The sequence below is a fragment of the Schistocerca gregaria genome, chromosome X (genome assembly GCF_023897955.1).
Source record: "Schistocerca gregaria isolate iqSchGreg1 chromosome X, iqSchGreg1.2, whole genome shotgun sequence".
Lineage (NCBI taxonomy): Eukaryota > Metazoa > Arthropoda > Insecta > Orthoptera > Acrididae > Schistocerca > Schistocerca gregaria.
The window spans coordinates 683,932,919-683,945,725 of NC_064931.1; the positions used below are offsets into that span (position 1 = coordinate 683,932,919).

Genomic DNA, 12,807 nt, shown 5'->3' on the forward strand with positions numbered 1-12,807 from the left:
TTCCATTATCCTCGTTTTGCTTTTGTTGATGTTCATCTTACACCCTCCTTTCAAGACACTTTCCATTCCATTCAACTGCTCTTCCAAGTCCTTTGCTGTCTCTCACAGAATTACAATATCACTGGCAAACCTCAAAGTTTTTATTTCTTCTCCATGGATTTTAATACCTACTCCAAACTTTTCTTTTGTTTCTTTTATTGCTTGCTCAATATACAGATTGAATAACATCGGGGATAGGCTACAACCCTGTCTCACTCCCTTCCCAACCACTGGTTCCCTTTAATACCCCTCGACTCATACTGTTTAAATTTTAGCTCATACAGGTGCAGTAAACCAATCAAATATGCTGTATAATGTACATTACTGATATATGACTATATTAAAATTAAAACAAAAAATTATTTTGGAAGCAAATTCACATTTAATAAAATTTAAGTACACCACCTCAAAAATTATAGGAACATAGGAAATCTTCCCATTATTAAAGCTCTGAACTGAAACAAGAATGCTCAAAGTAAATGCACATTTCTCTTTAGTAATACTGACTACTGTTATGGCAGACCATGTAAGTCATGTTTATCGTAGAGATTGTTGCTACGCTTATGTACCTCTCCCATCACATCCAACATTTCAGGTAGAACTAAACTTGCAGCTTCAACTTCCTCTTTGCTTCCACAAACCTGGAAAAATTGATTTACATCCACTTAGTTACATCATGAAGTAATGCAAAATTTTAAAAGAGCTGACATAAACATCAAAATAAAAAGAAGTGAAGTAAAACATATACACATAGTTCCATGCTGTGTTAAGTTTTGCACATGTGTTAAATCTGCTAGAAAATTTTCACTTATGTATAAAATCAGGTGGGTAACTGATTCATTTGTCCAATGCCTTACTGACTCTGTTGTCCACACGATGGCTTAGCAATTGATTGTACTTAAGTGGGGGTAAGTCTCTTGTTATGTTCTAAATTCAGTACCATTCTAGTACGAAACAAATACTGGGTGATACAGTTGGACAGTTTCAGATTATGACAGTTACTAACAGCACATCAGTTTCAGGTGAATTCTGAAATTACTTTACCTTTTTCTTAAATAATAATTACAACATTACTGCAGTAAGAATTCCACTTGAGAATGGGGATACAGACAGAAATTGGTAATGAGAATAAACAAAATTGAAGCATGTACTGTTTGAAGCTTACAAAATGGCATTTATGGAAATTTATGACAGTTATTTTCTTTCACAGATTCCAACATGTTAAAGTCAGTAGTGCAAAATGTGAACTATTTTTAGTTTGTTTCTATACTTTACTCTTCCATTTCAGAATAAAGTCCATTGTTTACCTGCAATGAACTGTTTTGCACCATACTGAAATCTTCTGCCAATTACCTTGGCAGTTAATCTTTATTCAATTTATTCCCCTTCTTTAGACTGCTGTCATACAAGAATGCATTAACTGAGGATCCACTGGGGATGAGCTCAGCATATGTCTTATTTACTGAAGAAAACATGTTCCAGGATAGGTTTCATGCACATGGACATAACTGGCATTTTTACTCTAGTGTAGATTTGAAGTGTATTCACTTCAGTGACCTTTTATTTCATTTCAATAGAGAAGTAAAGTAGCCAGCACACATTTACAATCTTTTTTTCTCAAATTATTCTAGTACTCGAGAGCACTAACCAATCAGTAAATGAGGCATCCTATAGAACAAGTTCAGTAGTAGCCACAAACAAAACTTTTGTAGTAATTTGGTTTGCATGTGAACTGGGAATTGACTGTCTTTAAAAATCAGTGTCAGCAAACATAAAAGTATTCACCAATGGGGGAAGTAAATACACTTGCTTACCAGTTGTCACTGCAGATACTCACACCTCATAACTGAACAATGCCTGCCATTTTGAAATCAACTAATATGAAGCTGCTTAGACAAAAAATTTCAATGGATACTGCCCAATTACATCAACTGAAAATAGATCAGTGGTTGTACCTATAATGTGAGTGCTACTTGTATTTGACCCACAGTCGAAATTGTCAATGACATGTTTGTAAGCACTCCACCAAAAACTTTGCTACAATTTTGGATAGGACATGGAGAGGGCATTGTCATTAACTTTCATCAAATTTTTTACTTTTAGGGAAGATATTTTGATTGAATCCTTTTAGCTCTGTGACTCTTCTTTGGAAGTAACACTATGCCAACTGCAAGAACAGAAGAGATTTTTTTCCATTTTTTCCCATTGCTGTTTACATACTGCCCTACCCTCTACCTCATTTAACTATGGAAGTAAATGATGTGCTTTAATACTGTAAAAATACCACAGTGATAGAATTATTAACAACATTACTTTTACAGCATAGTAGTACTATTCTACAGACCAGTCTGTCAGGTGCTGCTGGCATCCTCAAATAATAACATATGTGACACACAATGATGTTGGCCTTCCCTAGTCACAAGGAGGTAGACAAGTAGTCCTAGTAGTGGCTGCAGTAAAAGCAGTGTGCTACAATCAATCTCTGGTTGGTTGGTTTGTGAGAGGGGGGGAGGAGGGAAGGGGGGGGGGGGTTGAAGGGACCAGACTACAAAGGCCATTGGTCCCTTATTCCACGACCTTGGAACACCCACAAGGAAGGAAAAAAAAAAAAAGGGATGACAAGGGATGACACAGAACAAGAAAGAGATAGACAAAGACCAGAAAAGAGGACTTAAAAGCACACAGAGTTTGACAATGGTTGACCGACCATGGAAACAAAAAAAAAGCAAAAGCCAACCACCAAGAGAGACACTAAAAACGCCAATATAAAACCAGAGGCCGAAGTCCAGACTCAACACACAATAGAGACAAACCCTCAGATCGAGTGGTACAAACCCCCTGCACGAATAAAACTCAAAACTAAGCCTGCCATTGCAGCACCGTCCGTTAAAAGTGCAGGGAGCATAACAGGCAGCGCAAACGTCCAACAAGAGGTGGACCACTGTCAACGCTGATCCACAGCGACATGGAGGCAGGTCCTGGCATTGCAATAAATGACCATGCGTTAGCCAGGTATGGCCAATGCGTAGCCAGCAGAGAACAACTAAGTCCTTGTGAGAGGCTCGCATGGAGGAGTGCCACACACCTGCAGACTCCTCGATAACCCAAAGTTTGTTGGGTGAAGGCAGGGTGCGCCATTCATCACCCCACGTACCAAGGACCTTCTGCTGCAATACTAACTGGAGATCATATTCCAAAATGCCAATCTCCAGGACCAGTTCACTGATAGCCTGTTTGGCCAGCCTGTCAACATGTTCATTACTCGGGATGCACACATGACCCAGGGTCCACACAAAAACCAAGGAGCAGCCGCAAAGGGCAAGAGTATGGATGGACTCCTGGATAGCCATTACCAGATGAGAGTGAGGAAAACACTGGTCAATTGCTCGTAAACCACTCAGGGAGTCACTACAGATAACGAAGGACTCACCTGAGCAGGAGCGGATATACTCTAGGGCACGAGAGATGGCTACCAGCTCTGCAGTAAAAACACTGCAGCCACCCAGCAATAAGCACTGTTCACAATGATCCCCACGAGTAATAGCGTAACCAACTCAACCAGCAACCACTGAACCGTCAGTATAGTTCATGTCAGAGCCGTGAAACGCGGCAAGGATGGAAAGACAGCATCGGCGGAGGGCCTCAGGAGGGACTGAGTCCTTCGGGCCCTGTGCCAAATCCAGCTGAAGGCATGGGCAGGGCACACACCACAGAGGTATACGTATATGGGCCTGGAAAAGAGGCAGGAGAGGGAAAAACTCAAGCCCAGTGAGAAGAGACCAGACGTGAACCACAATCTGACACCCTGACTGGGGCCGCCATTCAGGAAGATGGATGACCGAGGTTAGGAACAGGAGACAGTAATTTGCATGCCCGGGCAAGCTACAAACATGTACAGCGTAAGCGGCCAGTAGTCGTTGGTGCCGGATCCACAATGGAGGGACACCAGCCTCCACAAGTATGCTGTTTACAGTGCTTGAGTGGAAAACTCCAGTTGCGAGTCAGATCCCACAAAGTAGTATGGAGTCAAGCAACCACAATGCAGAAAGCGATGCCGAACCATAAGCCAGGCTCCCATAATCAAGACAGGACTGAATCAATGCCTGGTACAGACGTAGAAGATTAGCCAGATCGGCACCCTAGCTGGTGTGACTCTAGCAACGAAGATGGTTAAGACGGCGCCAGCACGTTTCTTCAAGCTGCCGAATATGAAGAGCTAAGTCAACCAGGTATCAAAAAGCAAGCCCAAAAACTGATGCCTTTCCACCATGGCAAGAGGATCGCCTTCAAGATTGAGCCGTCACTTAGGGTGAACAGTGTGATGCTGGCAGAAATGCATGACACATGTCTTGGCAACCGAGAACTGGAAGCCGTGCATGACGGCCTAAGACTGCGTCCTGTGGATAGTGCCCTGTAGTTGCCGTTCAGCAACCGCAATGCCCATGGAGCTATAGTACAGACAAAAGTCATCAGCATACAAAGAAGCTGATACGGATGTTCCCACAGCTGCACCTAGCCCATTGATAGCAACTAAAAAGAGGCAGACACTCAAGACAGAACCTTTCAGGACTACACGCTCCTGGACTAAGGAGGAACTATTGGAGTGACCAACTTGCACGCGGATGGAACGAAGTGACAGAAAATTTTGAATAAAAAAAATCAGGAGCGGGCCCCTAAGACCCCACCCATGAAGCGTGGCGAGGTTGTGATATCGCCATGTTGTATCGTGTGCCTTCCACATGTCAAAAAAGGCGGCAACAAGATGCTGATGGCGGGCAATTGCCATACTGATGGCAGACTCCAGGCACACCAGATCATCGGTGGCAGAGCAATCCTTATGGAACCCACCCTGAGACGGAGCCAGAAGGCCCCGAGACTCAAGTAGCCAATTCAACCTCTGGCTCACCATGTGTTCGAGCAACTTGCACAATGTTCATGAGGCTAATGGGGCAGTAGCTGTCCACCTCCAGTGGGTTATTGCCAGGTTTCAACACTGGTATGAAAATGCTTTCCTGCCACTGAGACAGGAATTCACCCTCAACCCAGATACGGTTGAAAGGCTCATGGAAGTATCACTGGCAGTCCACCAGTAGGTGTTTGAGCATCTGACAGTGGATGCGACCTGGCCTAGGACCCATATCAGGGCAAGCAGCTAGGGCACTTAAGAATTCCCACTCACTGAATGCAGCATTGTACAATTCGGGCTGGTGTGTATGGAATGAAAGGCTCCTACGTTCCAACTGTTCTTTCAGGGAGCAGAAGGCCAGTGGGTAATTCATAGAAGCAGAACTCTGAGCAAAATGGTCTACTAAGAGTTCTACAGTCATGTCTGATTCAGTACAGACTGCTCCATTCACAGAAAGCTCAGGGATGCTGACAGGGATCTGATATCCACAGAATCGCCTAATCTTGGTCCAAACCTGCGATGAAAAGGTACGAATGCCAATGGTGGAGACATACCTTTCCCAGCACTCCTACTTCCATCGGCAAATAAGGCATTGGGCTCAGGCACAAAGCCGCTTACAGGCAATGAGGTGTTCCAGTGATGGGTGCCGCTTACGACATTGGAGGGCCCGCCTGTGATCTCTAATTGCCTCGGCAATCTCTGGTGACCACCAGGGCACAGTCCACTGCCGAGGGGACCCAGAAGAACAGGGAATTGCAGAAACGATGCCGGTGGTTATCGCAAGAACCACCACATCAATGGCATCATGAGAAGGAGGCTCAATAGTGGCAATGGAGGCGAATGAGTCTCAGTCAGCTTTATTCAAGGCCCATCTTGGTAGGCGACGCTGTGGCAGTGACAGAAAGATCGGAAAGTCGTCATGCACACTCCATTCGACAGATGGTAGAGGGCCAGGGCCGCAGACCGAAAGGTCAATGGTCGAGTACGTGCCATGCGCCACACTAAAATGTGGCACTGAAATGAGGCACCATTATTTAGGAGAGAAAGGTTGAGCTGTGCCAACACTTACTCTATGACAGTGCCTCAGCCTGTTACCACCGATCCACCCCATAAAGGGTTATCGGCGTTAAAGTCACCCAGTAACAGAAAGAGAGGTGGCAGTTGGGCTATCAGCGCAGCAAATACATGCCATGGGACATCACCATCTGGAGGAAGATAGATACTGCATACAGTAACAGCCTGAGGTGTCCACACCCTAACAGCGACAGCCTCTAAAGGTGTTTGAAGAGATACGCACTAGCTGTAAAGAGAGTTAAGGACGTAGATGCAGACTCCATCAGATATCCTCATATAAGCTGCCCAATTCTTATAATAATCCCAACAGCCACAGAGCATGGGGGTTCGCCTTGCCGGAAACAAAGTTTCCTGGAGAGCAATGCAGAAGAAAGGTTGAAGGCTGATAAGTTATCGGAGCTCAGCAAAGTGGTGGGAAAAAACTGCCGCAATTCCATTGGAGGATAATATGATTGTGAGGCTAGGAAGGCACTGAACATTCGATGATACGGTTTACGCCACAGGGTCACCTGTTGCCACCGACTGAGTTCCTGAGGAAGCGTTATCCATAGCATCTGAGTGTCCGGCGAGATCCAGGTCCTCAGTGGACGCCAGAATCTCCACCTCATTCTTGGATGCAAAGCTTGTAGTTAGTGTTGGGGTGGGTGCCACTGCAAGTTACTTGGTCTTAGGGGTCTTCTTCTTGGACTGAGTCAGTCTCCGAAACAGAGGAGGATCATGAAGCCCTAGAACCAGCTGCTTTTGGGCACTTCAGCCACTGGCAGGCGTCACCTTTCCCACTGGCAGAAACCTGGGAAGGGAGGGACCCAAGGGACCCATACTGACCAAGAGGAGCCAAAGAAGGTGGACGCTTCTCTGGCTTAGAAGTGGGGACGGACGTCCCCAATGGTTCAAAGGGGTGTTGTTCCCAAAGTGGTGGTGCAGGAGCAACAGGGAGGGAATTGCCCCCCCCCCCCCCACCATCAAGGGGGCACGTGTAGTCTTCCGGCTCTGAGAGGTGACTGGGGTAGATGGAGCTGATGAGGCTAGAACAGCTGTAGCGATGGCATAAGTGGTCGTCATACGAAGAGGATGGAGGCGTTCAAACTTCCTTTTAGCCTCAGTGTAGGTCAGTCAGTCCAGGGTCTTATATTCCATGATTTTCCTCTCTTTCTGTAAAATCCTGTAGTCTGGCAAGCAAGGTGAATCATGCTCTCCGCAGTTGACACAGATGGGAGGTGGGGCACATAGATTATCGGGATGTGATGGGTGTCCGCAATCTCGACATGTGAGGCTGGAAGTACAGCAGGAAGACATATGGCTGAACTTCCAGCACTGAAAGCACCGCTTCGGGGGAGGGATATAGGGCTTGACGTCACAACAGTATACCATCACCTTGACCTTCTCAGGCAATGTATCACCCTCGAAGGCCAAGATGAAGGCACCGGTGGCAACCTGATTATCCCTTGGACCCCGATGAATGCGCCAGATGAAATGAACACCTCGCCACTCTAAATTGGCGAGCAGCTTGTCATCAGACTGCAAAAGAAGATCCCTGTGGAATATAATATCCTGGACCATATTTAAGCTCTTATGGGGCATTATGGTAACAGAAACATACCCCAACTTGTCACAAGCGAGTAATGCCCATGACTGGGCAGATGATGCTGTCTTTATCAAAACTGACGTAGAGTTCATTTTGGACAAGCCCTCTGCTTCCCCAAACTTGTCCTCTAAATCCTCTACAAAGAGCTGAGGCTTCATCGTCATGAAAGACTCCCCGTCAGCTCTTGTGCATACTAGGTACCGGACAAAATAAGCATTGTTGCCAGGCTTAGCCTTTCGTTCCTCTCATGGTGTGGCCAGGGAGGGGAACCATTTGGGGTCATACATCTGCACATTGAATTGAGCCCTTAAATGCTTAGAGACTGCTGGTGGTTGGCCACCAGCAAGAGAAGATGTGCCACGCTTCACTGTGCGTCACCCACCCTGATGCCACCCACTCCGACCAAGGGACCTACCCACGGGCACAACCCAGCTGCAGCAAGGGCTACCTGGCAGGATGGCCATTGCCAGGAGTCCCGATGCCACAGAGAGATAGGCATCTATTCCTTGGCATACGTGGGGAATTAACAGCACAGGCATCAGCAGAGCGATCCCTGTGTCGTCAGGGCTACAATCAACAGGGTACATGGCGGCCCCACCACAACGGACTGGCTATTGTGTTGGGTATCAGGTGCAAAGAAATCCATGGTAGTCGTCGTCGTGGGCATGCAGAAAGCGAGACTGCATAGTGCATGGTGGAAACCACTCCCAGCAATGTATCCTTGTCCAAGAGATGGAGAATGAACCGGACTGCAGTGTGACAACAAGAAACGGGGCTAAAGATCTCAGTTCACTATGGACACGATGTACCATGTGAGGTGCCCTTCCCCAATTGGCTCGCTCTTCGGAAAAATTTTGAAGAACGGAGTTCAAACCCTACAGGGGTCCAACACAGAAGGCCGAAACGTATGAGAATCCTTTTAGTCACCTCTTACGACAGGCAGGAATACTACGGGCCTATTCTAACCCCTGGGCCTGCAAGGGGTGCTACAATCATATACAATTAGCTATCAAGACCAAAATAATAGCACATCTGTAAAAAACATATGATGGAAACAGAAGGCCCTCAATAAGTTGCTGAAGGAAGGATTGCCTGCAAAAAATATACAGTAGATTTAACACTTCACAGGCTGTTATAGATATTTCAGTAGAAAATACAATTCAAAACACCAAAATATTCAATTCAGGGGCCTGTGCTTGACACGAGCTGATACATTTTTTATTTGCAATTTGATGATATTGTACTACCCATTAACTTAAAACACTTTAAAATGGAAAGCTATGAAATGGACATTATCTCCTCGTGAACCACATGCAACTAGAAGGGGATATTCTTCAAGATGTTCATGTGAACCATTATGAACAGGCATTAAAGAAGATGAACTGCTAATGAGCACCATAAAACTATTGCACAGCTTCCATTAACAGCCAACAGTCTAACCAGTTAAGATTTAAATCTGTAAATGACAGAATTCTAACAGGTACACAGGGGGCAACAGGACACTGCGAATGCAAGAGTGGCAAATGCATCATATACTATTACAACCAACACATCAACCTCAAGAAAGTATAGTACTGCACTCCAACAGAAGGGACAGTTTACTGGCCCCTGTTGGCTGAAGAAGCAATGTGAATACTATTCCTTCCTTCATCATATCTGACAGTGTCACCCATTCACCCGATTCATATTTTAGAGTCTGCAAGAAGGTAATGTGTTCCTGAGTTTGCCAGATAGTGGACGGTGGGCATGCTACTACCAATGGAAATTTGTAATTGGAAAAGCAGAACCTATATAACAATCACTCATCAATTAATTCATGTTTTCCTTTGGTACTACAAAAAAAGCAAAGAAGATAACTTTAACAATAACAAACCGAAAAAAGAAAAATTTTTATACATTTAAATCTATATGCTTAACACGAGACTCAGTGTTATGTGTAACAGAGGTTCTATATAATCCTACTGATAGCATTACACAGTCCAGTCACTGAAGGAAAATTTGGGGAAAAAATCATGTAGCCACAAATTTTTGCTCAGTGGTAGGAGGAAGTGTCAGGAACAACATACTAAAAATCCTAACTGGTGGGGTGTGAGCATCAGGGTGAGGATTGAAGGTTGAAGGTCATTTTTTTTACATTTTCCCAAACAAATCAAAAACTACAGCTCATAGCAAAAATGTTTCACAGTACAAAATTAAACTACATTAAATTTCCACTAAAACTGATACTGTTCATTTTTTCTCTGGGTCTAATAGTTTCTGTGTTGAAGGGGAAGGGAAAAAAATTGCAGATTATTAAAAATATTGCTCCAACAGTATAAAATTAATATTTATCTTTAAATAAAGTGGGTTAAATACAAATGTTAAATGAGTGCACCATGTCTATGGGGTAGGAGCATGAGGGAAGGTAGGTCACTGGATTCTGTTCAAGGTTTTCCCTCCTCCATAGGTCTGCAAACTGAAGATCGAGCATGTGTTTCCCAATTCTATCTACCCCACTATGTCACAAGAAGCAAATACCCTCCAAAGCATGCCTTATGAATCACTAAAAATGCAGAATTCAGAAATGCCCCGAGGATGTTTATTTTCCACAAAATGCTTTAGTAGTACATGGAGTGCACAGATGATTGCAAATCACACTAACACAAGAAACACACATGGACAAATCAATGTAAATCTGTGCACACTGTTCTACACTAGTAGAAGGGGGTATTGATTCATAGTTAACCTGTGTAGCAGCTGTATTGTGTCCTTCTGGGAAAGGCAATTTCCCCACTACATGTGCTGTTATATTTTCAGTTTATGAACAAACTATACCTCCCCATCATTTCCTGCCCCATTCTCTTACATAAGTACACATAATAACTTCACAGAGATTGTGTTTATATAGTGGAGTTATTTTCAGTTTTTTAATGAGTACTTATTTGCAGTTGTTAATTGAGCTATTACGTAAAAAAGCTCAACAGCTGAAGCTATTGACTGTCTACCAAACTGAACACATGGTCCCAAGTATAGCACACTGTCAATATGTATTAAACAAAATTGGTTTCATTTGTCAGCACTATCACTGTCTGAAATACTTTTCGCAGAATGAGGGGTATCAAAGGCATCAACCGAGACTCAGCTGTCACACCTGAAGAGATCCAGAGGCTTAAATTGTACCATTCTACAACAGGGAGGGGTCACCTAGGTGTTACAGGACTTCACATATTTCAACATAAGTCACACAGTGAATTACAGCACATTACTGTTCTGCACCTGAACATGAGCAGTCCCACTCCATGAAATACATCCACAACCATCTTCAAAGATACACAGTGGATCTGTGGTAAGTGGCTCCAACCAGAGCAACCCACTCTACAAGTGCCAGAACTTCCCAAATGGAAAAGATTTCTGCAGCCTGCCAGTAACACAATTAATGGTGAGAGAAATGCCAGTAACACAATTAATGGTGAGAGAAATGCAGTAACTCTCTGGGCATTTATTAATTTACCACAATGTACACAATTACACTGCTTTACAATACACTGTGAACAATAGAAAGCAACAATGTTTCACATTTACCAATCCAATTCATTTCCTACAACCCCTACATAGGTCACTGACAACATTGCAATCACACAATTCCAAACACTGAGCCACTGTTTACAGGAACATAATGTACATAAAAGTCTACTTAACAGCTGCAAAAAGTACTCATTTAATAAATTGTAAATAGCTCCATTATATAAACACAAGCTCAGTGAGTTATTTTGTCTACTCACAAAAGAGAACTGAACAGGAAATGCTGGGGAAGCATAGTCTGTCTGTAAACTGAAAATCATGCAGCACTTATACTGGGGGGACATTGCCTTTCCTGGAAGAACACTACAGCTGCTGTACAGAATGACTAAGACTCAAGTTCTCCTCTAGCAGCATAGAACACTTTGCAGAGATTTATGTAGTTTCTGTCCATACGTGTTTCTTGTGTTAGTGTTATTAGTAACTAGTATCTTCATTCCTTGTAGTGTTAACCCATTTTCTAGGAACTAAACATCCCATGGGCATCACCAGTTATTCAAAAGGCACATTGTAGAGGGTTGTCACACATAAAGGGGTAGACAGAGTGGGGATTAACTCCTTGATCTACAATTTGCAGACCTACGAAGGAGCAAAATGCAGGAACACAATTCAGTGATCTACCTTCCCCTGTGCTACTACCCCACAAGTCCTGCTCTTCATCATCCCTGGAACAAAATTTATTCCTTAATACAGCTGTACTGCACTTAGGCATAGTCCACATGTTTAATATTTGTTTTTAACCCACTTCATTTAAAGATAGAGATAAATTTTATAACATTAGGACAATATTTTAATAATCTGCCATTTTTCCATCCCCTCTTACATGATAACCATTAAGCCCAGAGAAAAAAGTAATAGGATCTCTTTTGTACGAAATTCAAAGTAAGTTTAATTTAATGCTGGGAAACTTTTTTGCTAAGTGCCGCAATTTTTGAGTTATTCAAGAAAAACCTAAAAAAGTTACCTTTAAGGCCCACCCCACCCCAATGCTCACAACCCATGTACCTTTACTGATCTTCGTTGACTAGGCTAACAACATTTGTCTGTTTATCATTATGATGCTTTTGTTCTATATACATACGGAGTGTGCGTGTTTATGCTAGACGGGAAGGGAGGAGGGAGCCAATGGAGAGACCTACCTTTTGAAGCAATCCCTCTTTTGTTGGCAACACATACATTGCAGCTTTTGCTCCTTTACGAATAAGGAAAGGGTGGAAGTTGCCTAAAGTTTCATCATAAGCACTCTGGCATACTCCAGACGTTTTGTCTTTATCATTTAGCTCCTTCACTCGTGTCAGGAACAGTCTTATAAAATCTGAAAAAAATACACACATTCTTCATTACCAATGTGATACCAAAATGAAAATTTCAACATTTTCAAGATCAATACAAGGCATTTCAAAAAATGGTTTGATATAAGATAAAACTAATTATAGTGCCCGAAAAAGAAGCGAAGTAACCAGAAGACATAGCCAGATATCAATGCAACTTTGTACATGGTGAGATGAAAAAGTAATTGCAATTTTTTAATTCTGCAAGCTTAATACATCAGATTTTCAAATATTTTTATCTTGTTGGTACATATGTTCCGGATGTATGTTTGCATTTTCATCTGTTTTGAATCTTTAGATTCTTCTCAACATTT

The 12,807-nt window shown here is 43.2% G+C and overlaps 1 protein-coding gene across 1 annotated transcript in view; it reads right to left on the reverse strand.

The window, feature by feature from the left end:
• Positions 1-398: 398 nt before the first annotated feature.
• LOC126299283 (ceramide-1-phosphate transfer protein) overlaps positions 399-12,807 on the reverse strand; it is a 30,212-nt gene continuing 17,803 nt past the window's right edge. Inside the window, exons 3-4 of the mRNA XM_049991067.1 lie at positions 12,302-12,477; positions 399-680 (exon numbers count right to left, since the gene is read on the reverse strand). Of these exons, the coding sequence (XP_049847024.1) occupies positions 552-680; positions 12,302-12,477 (305 nt within the window). The 3' untranslated portion in view covers positions 399-551. The remainder of the gene's footprint in view (positions 681-12,301; positions 12,478-12,807) is intronic.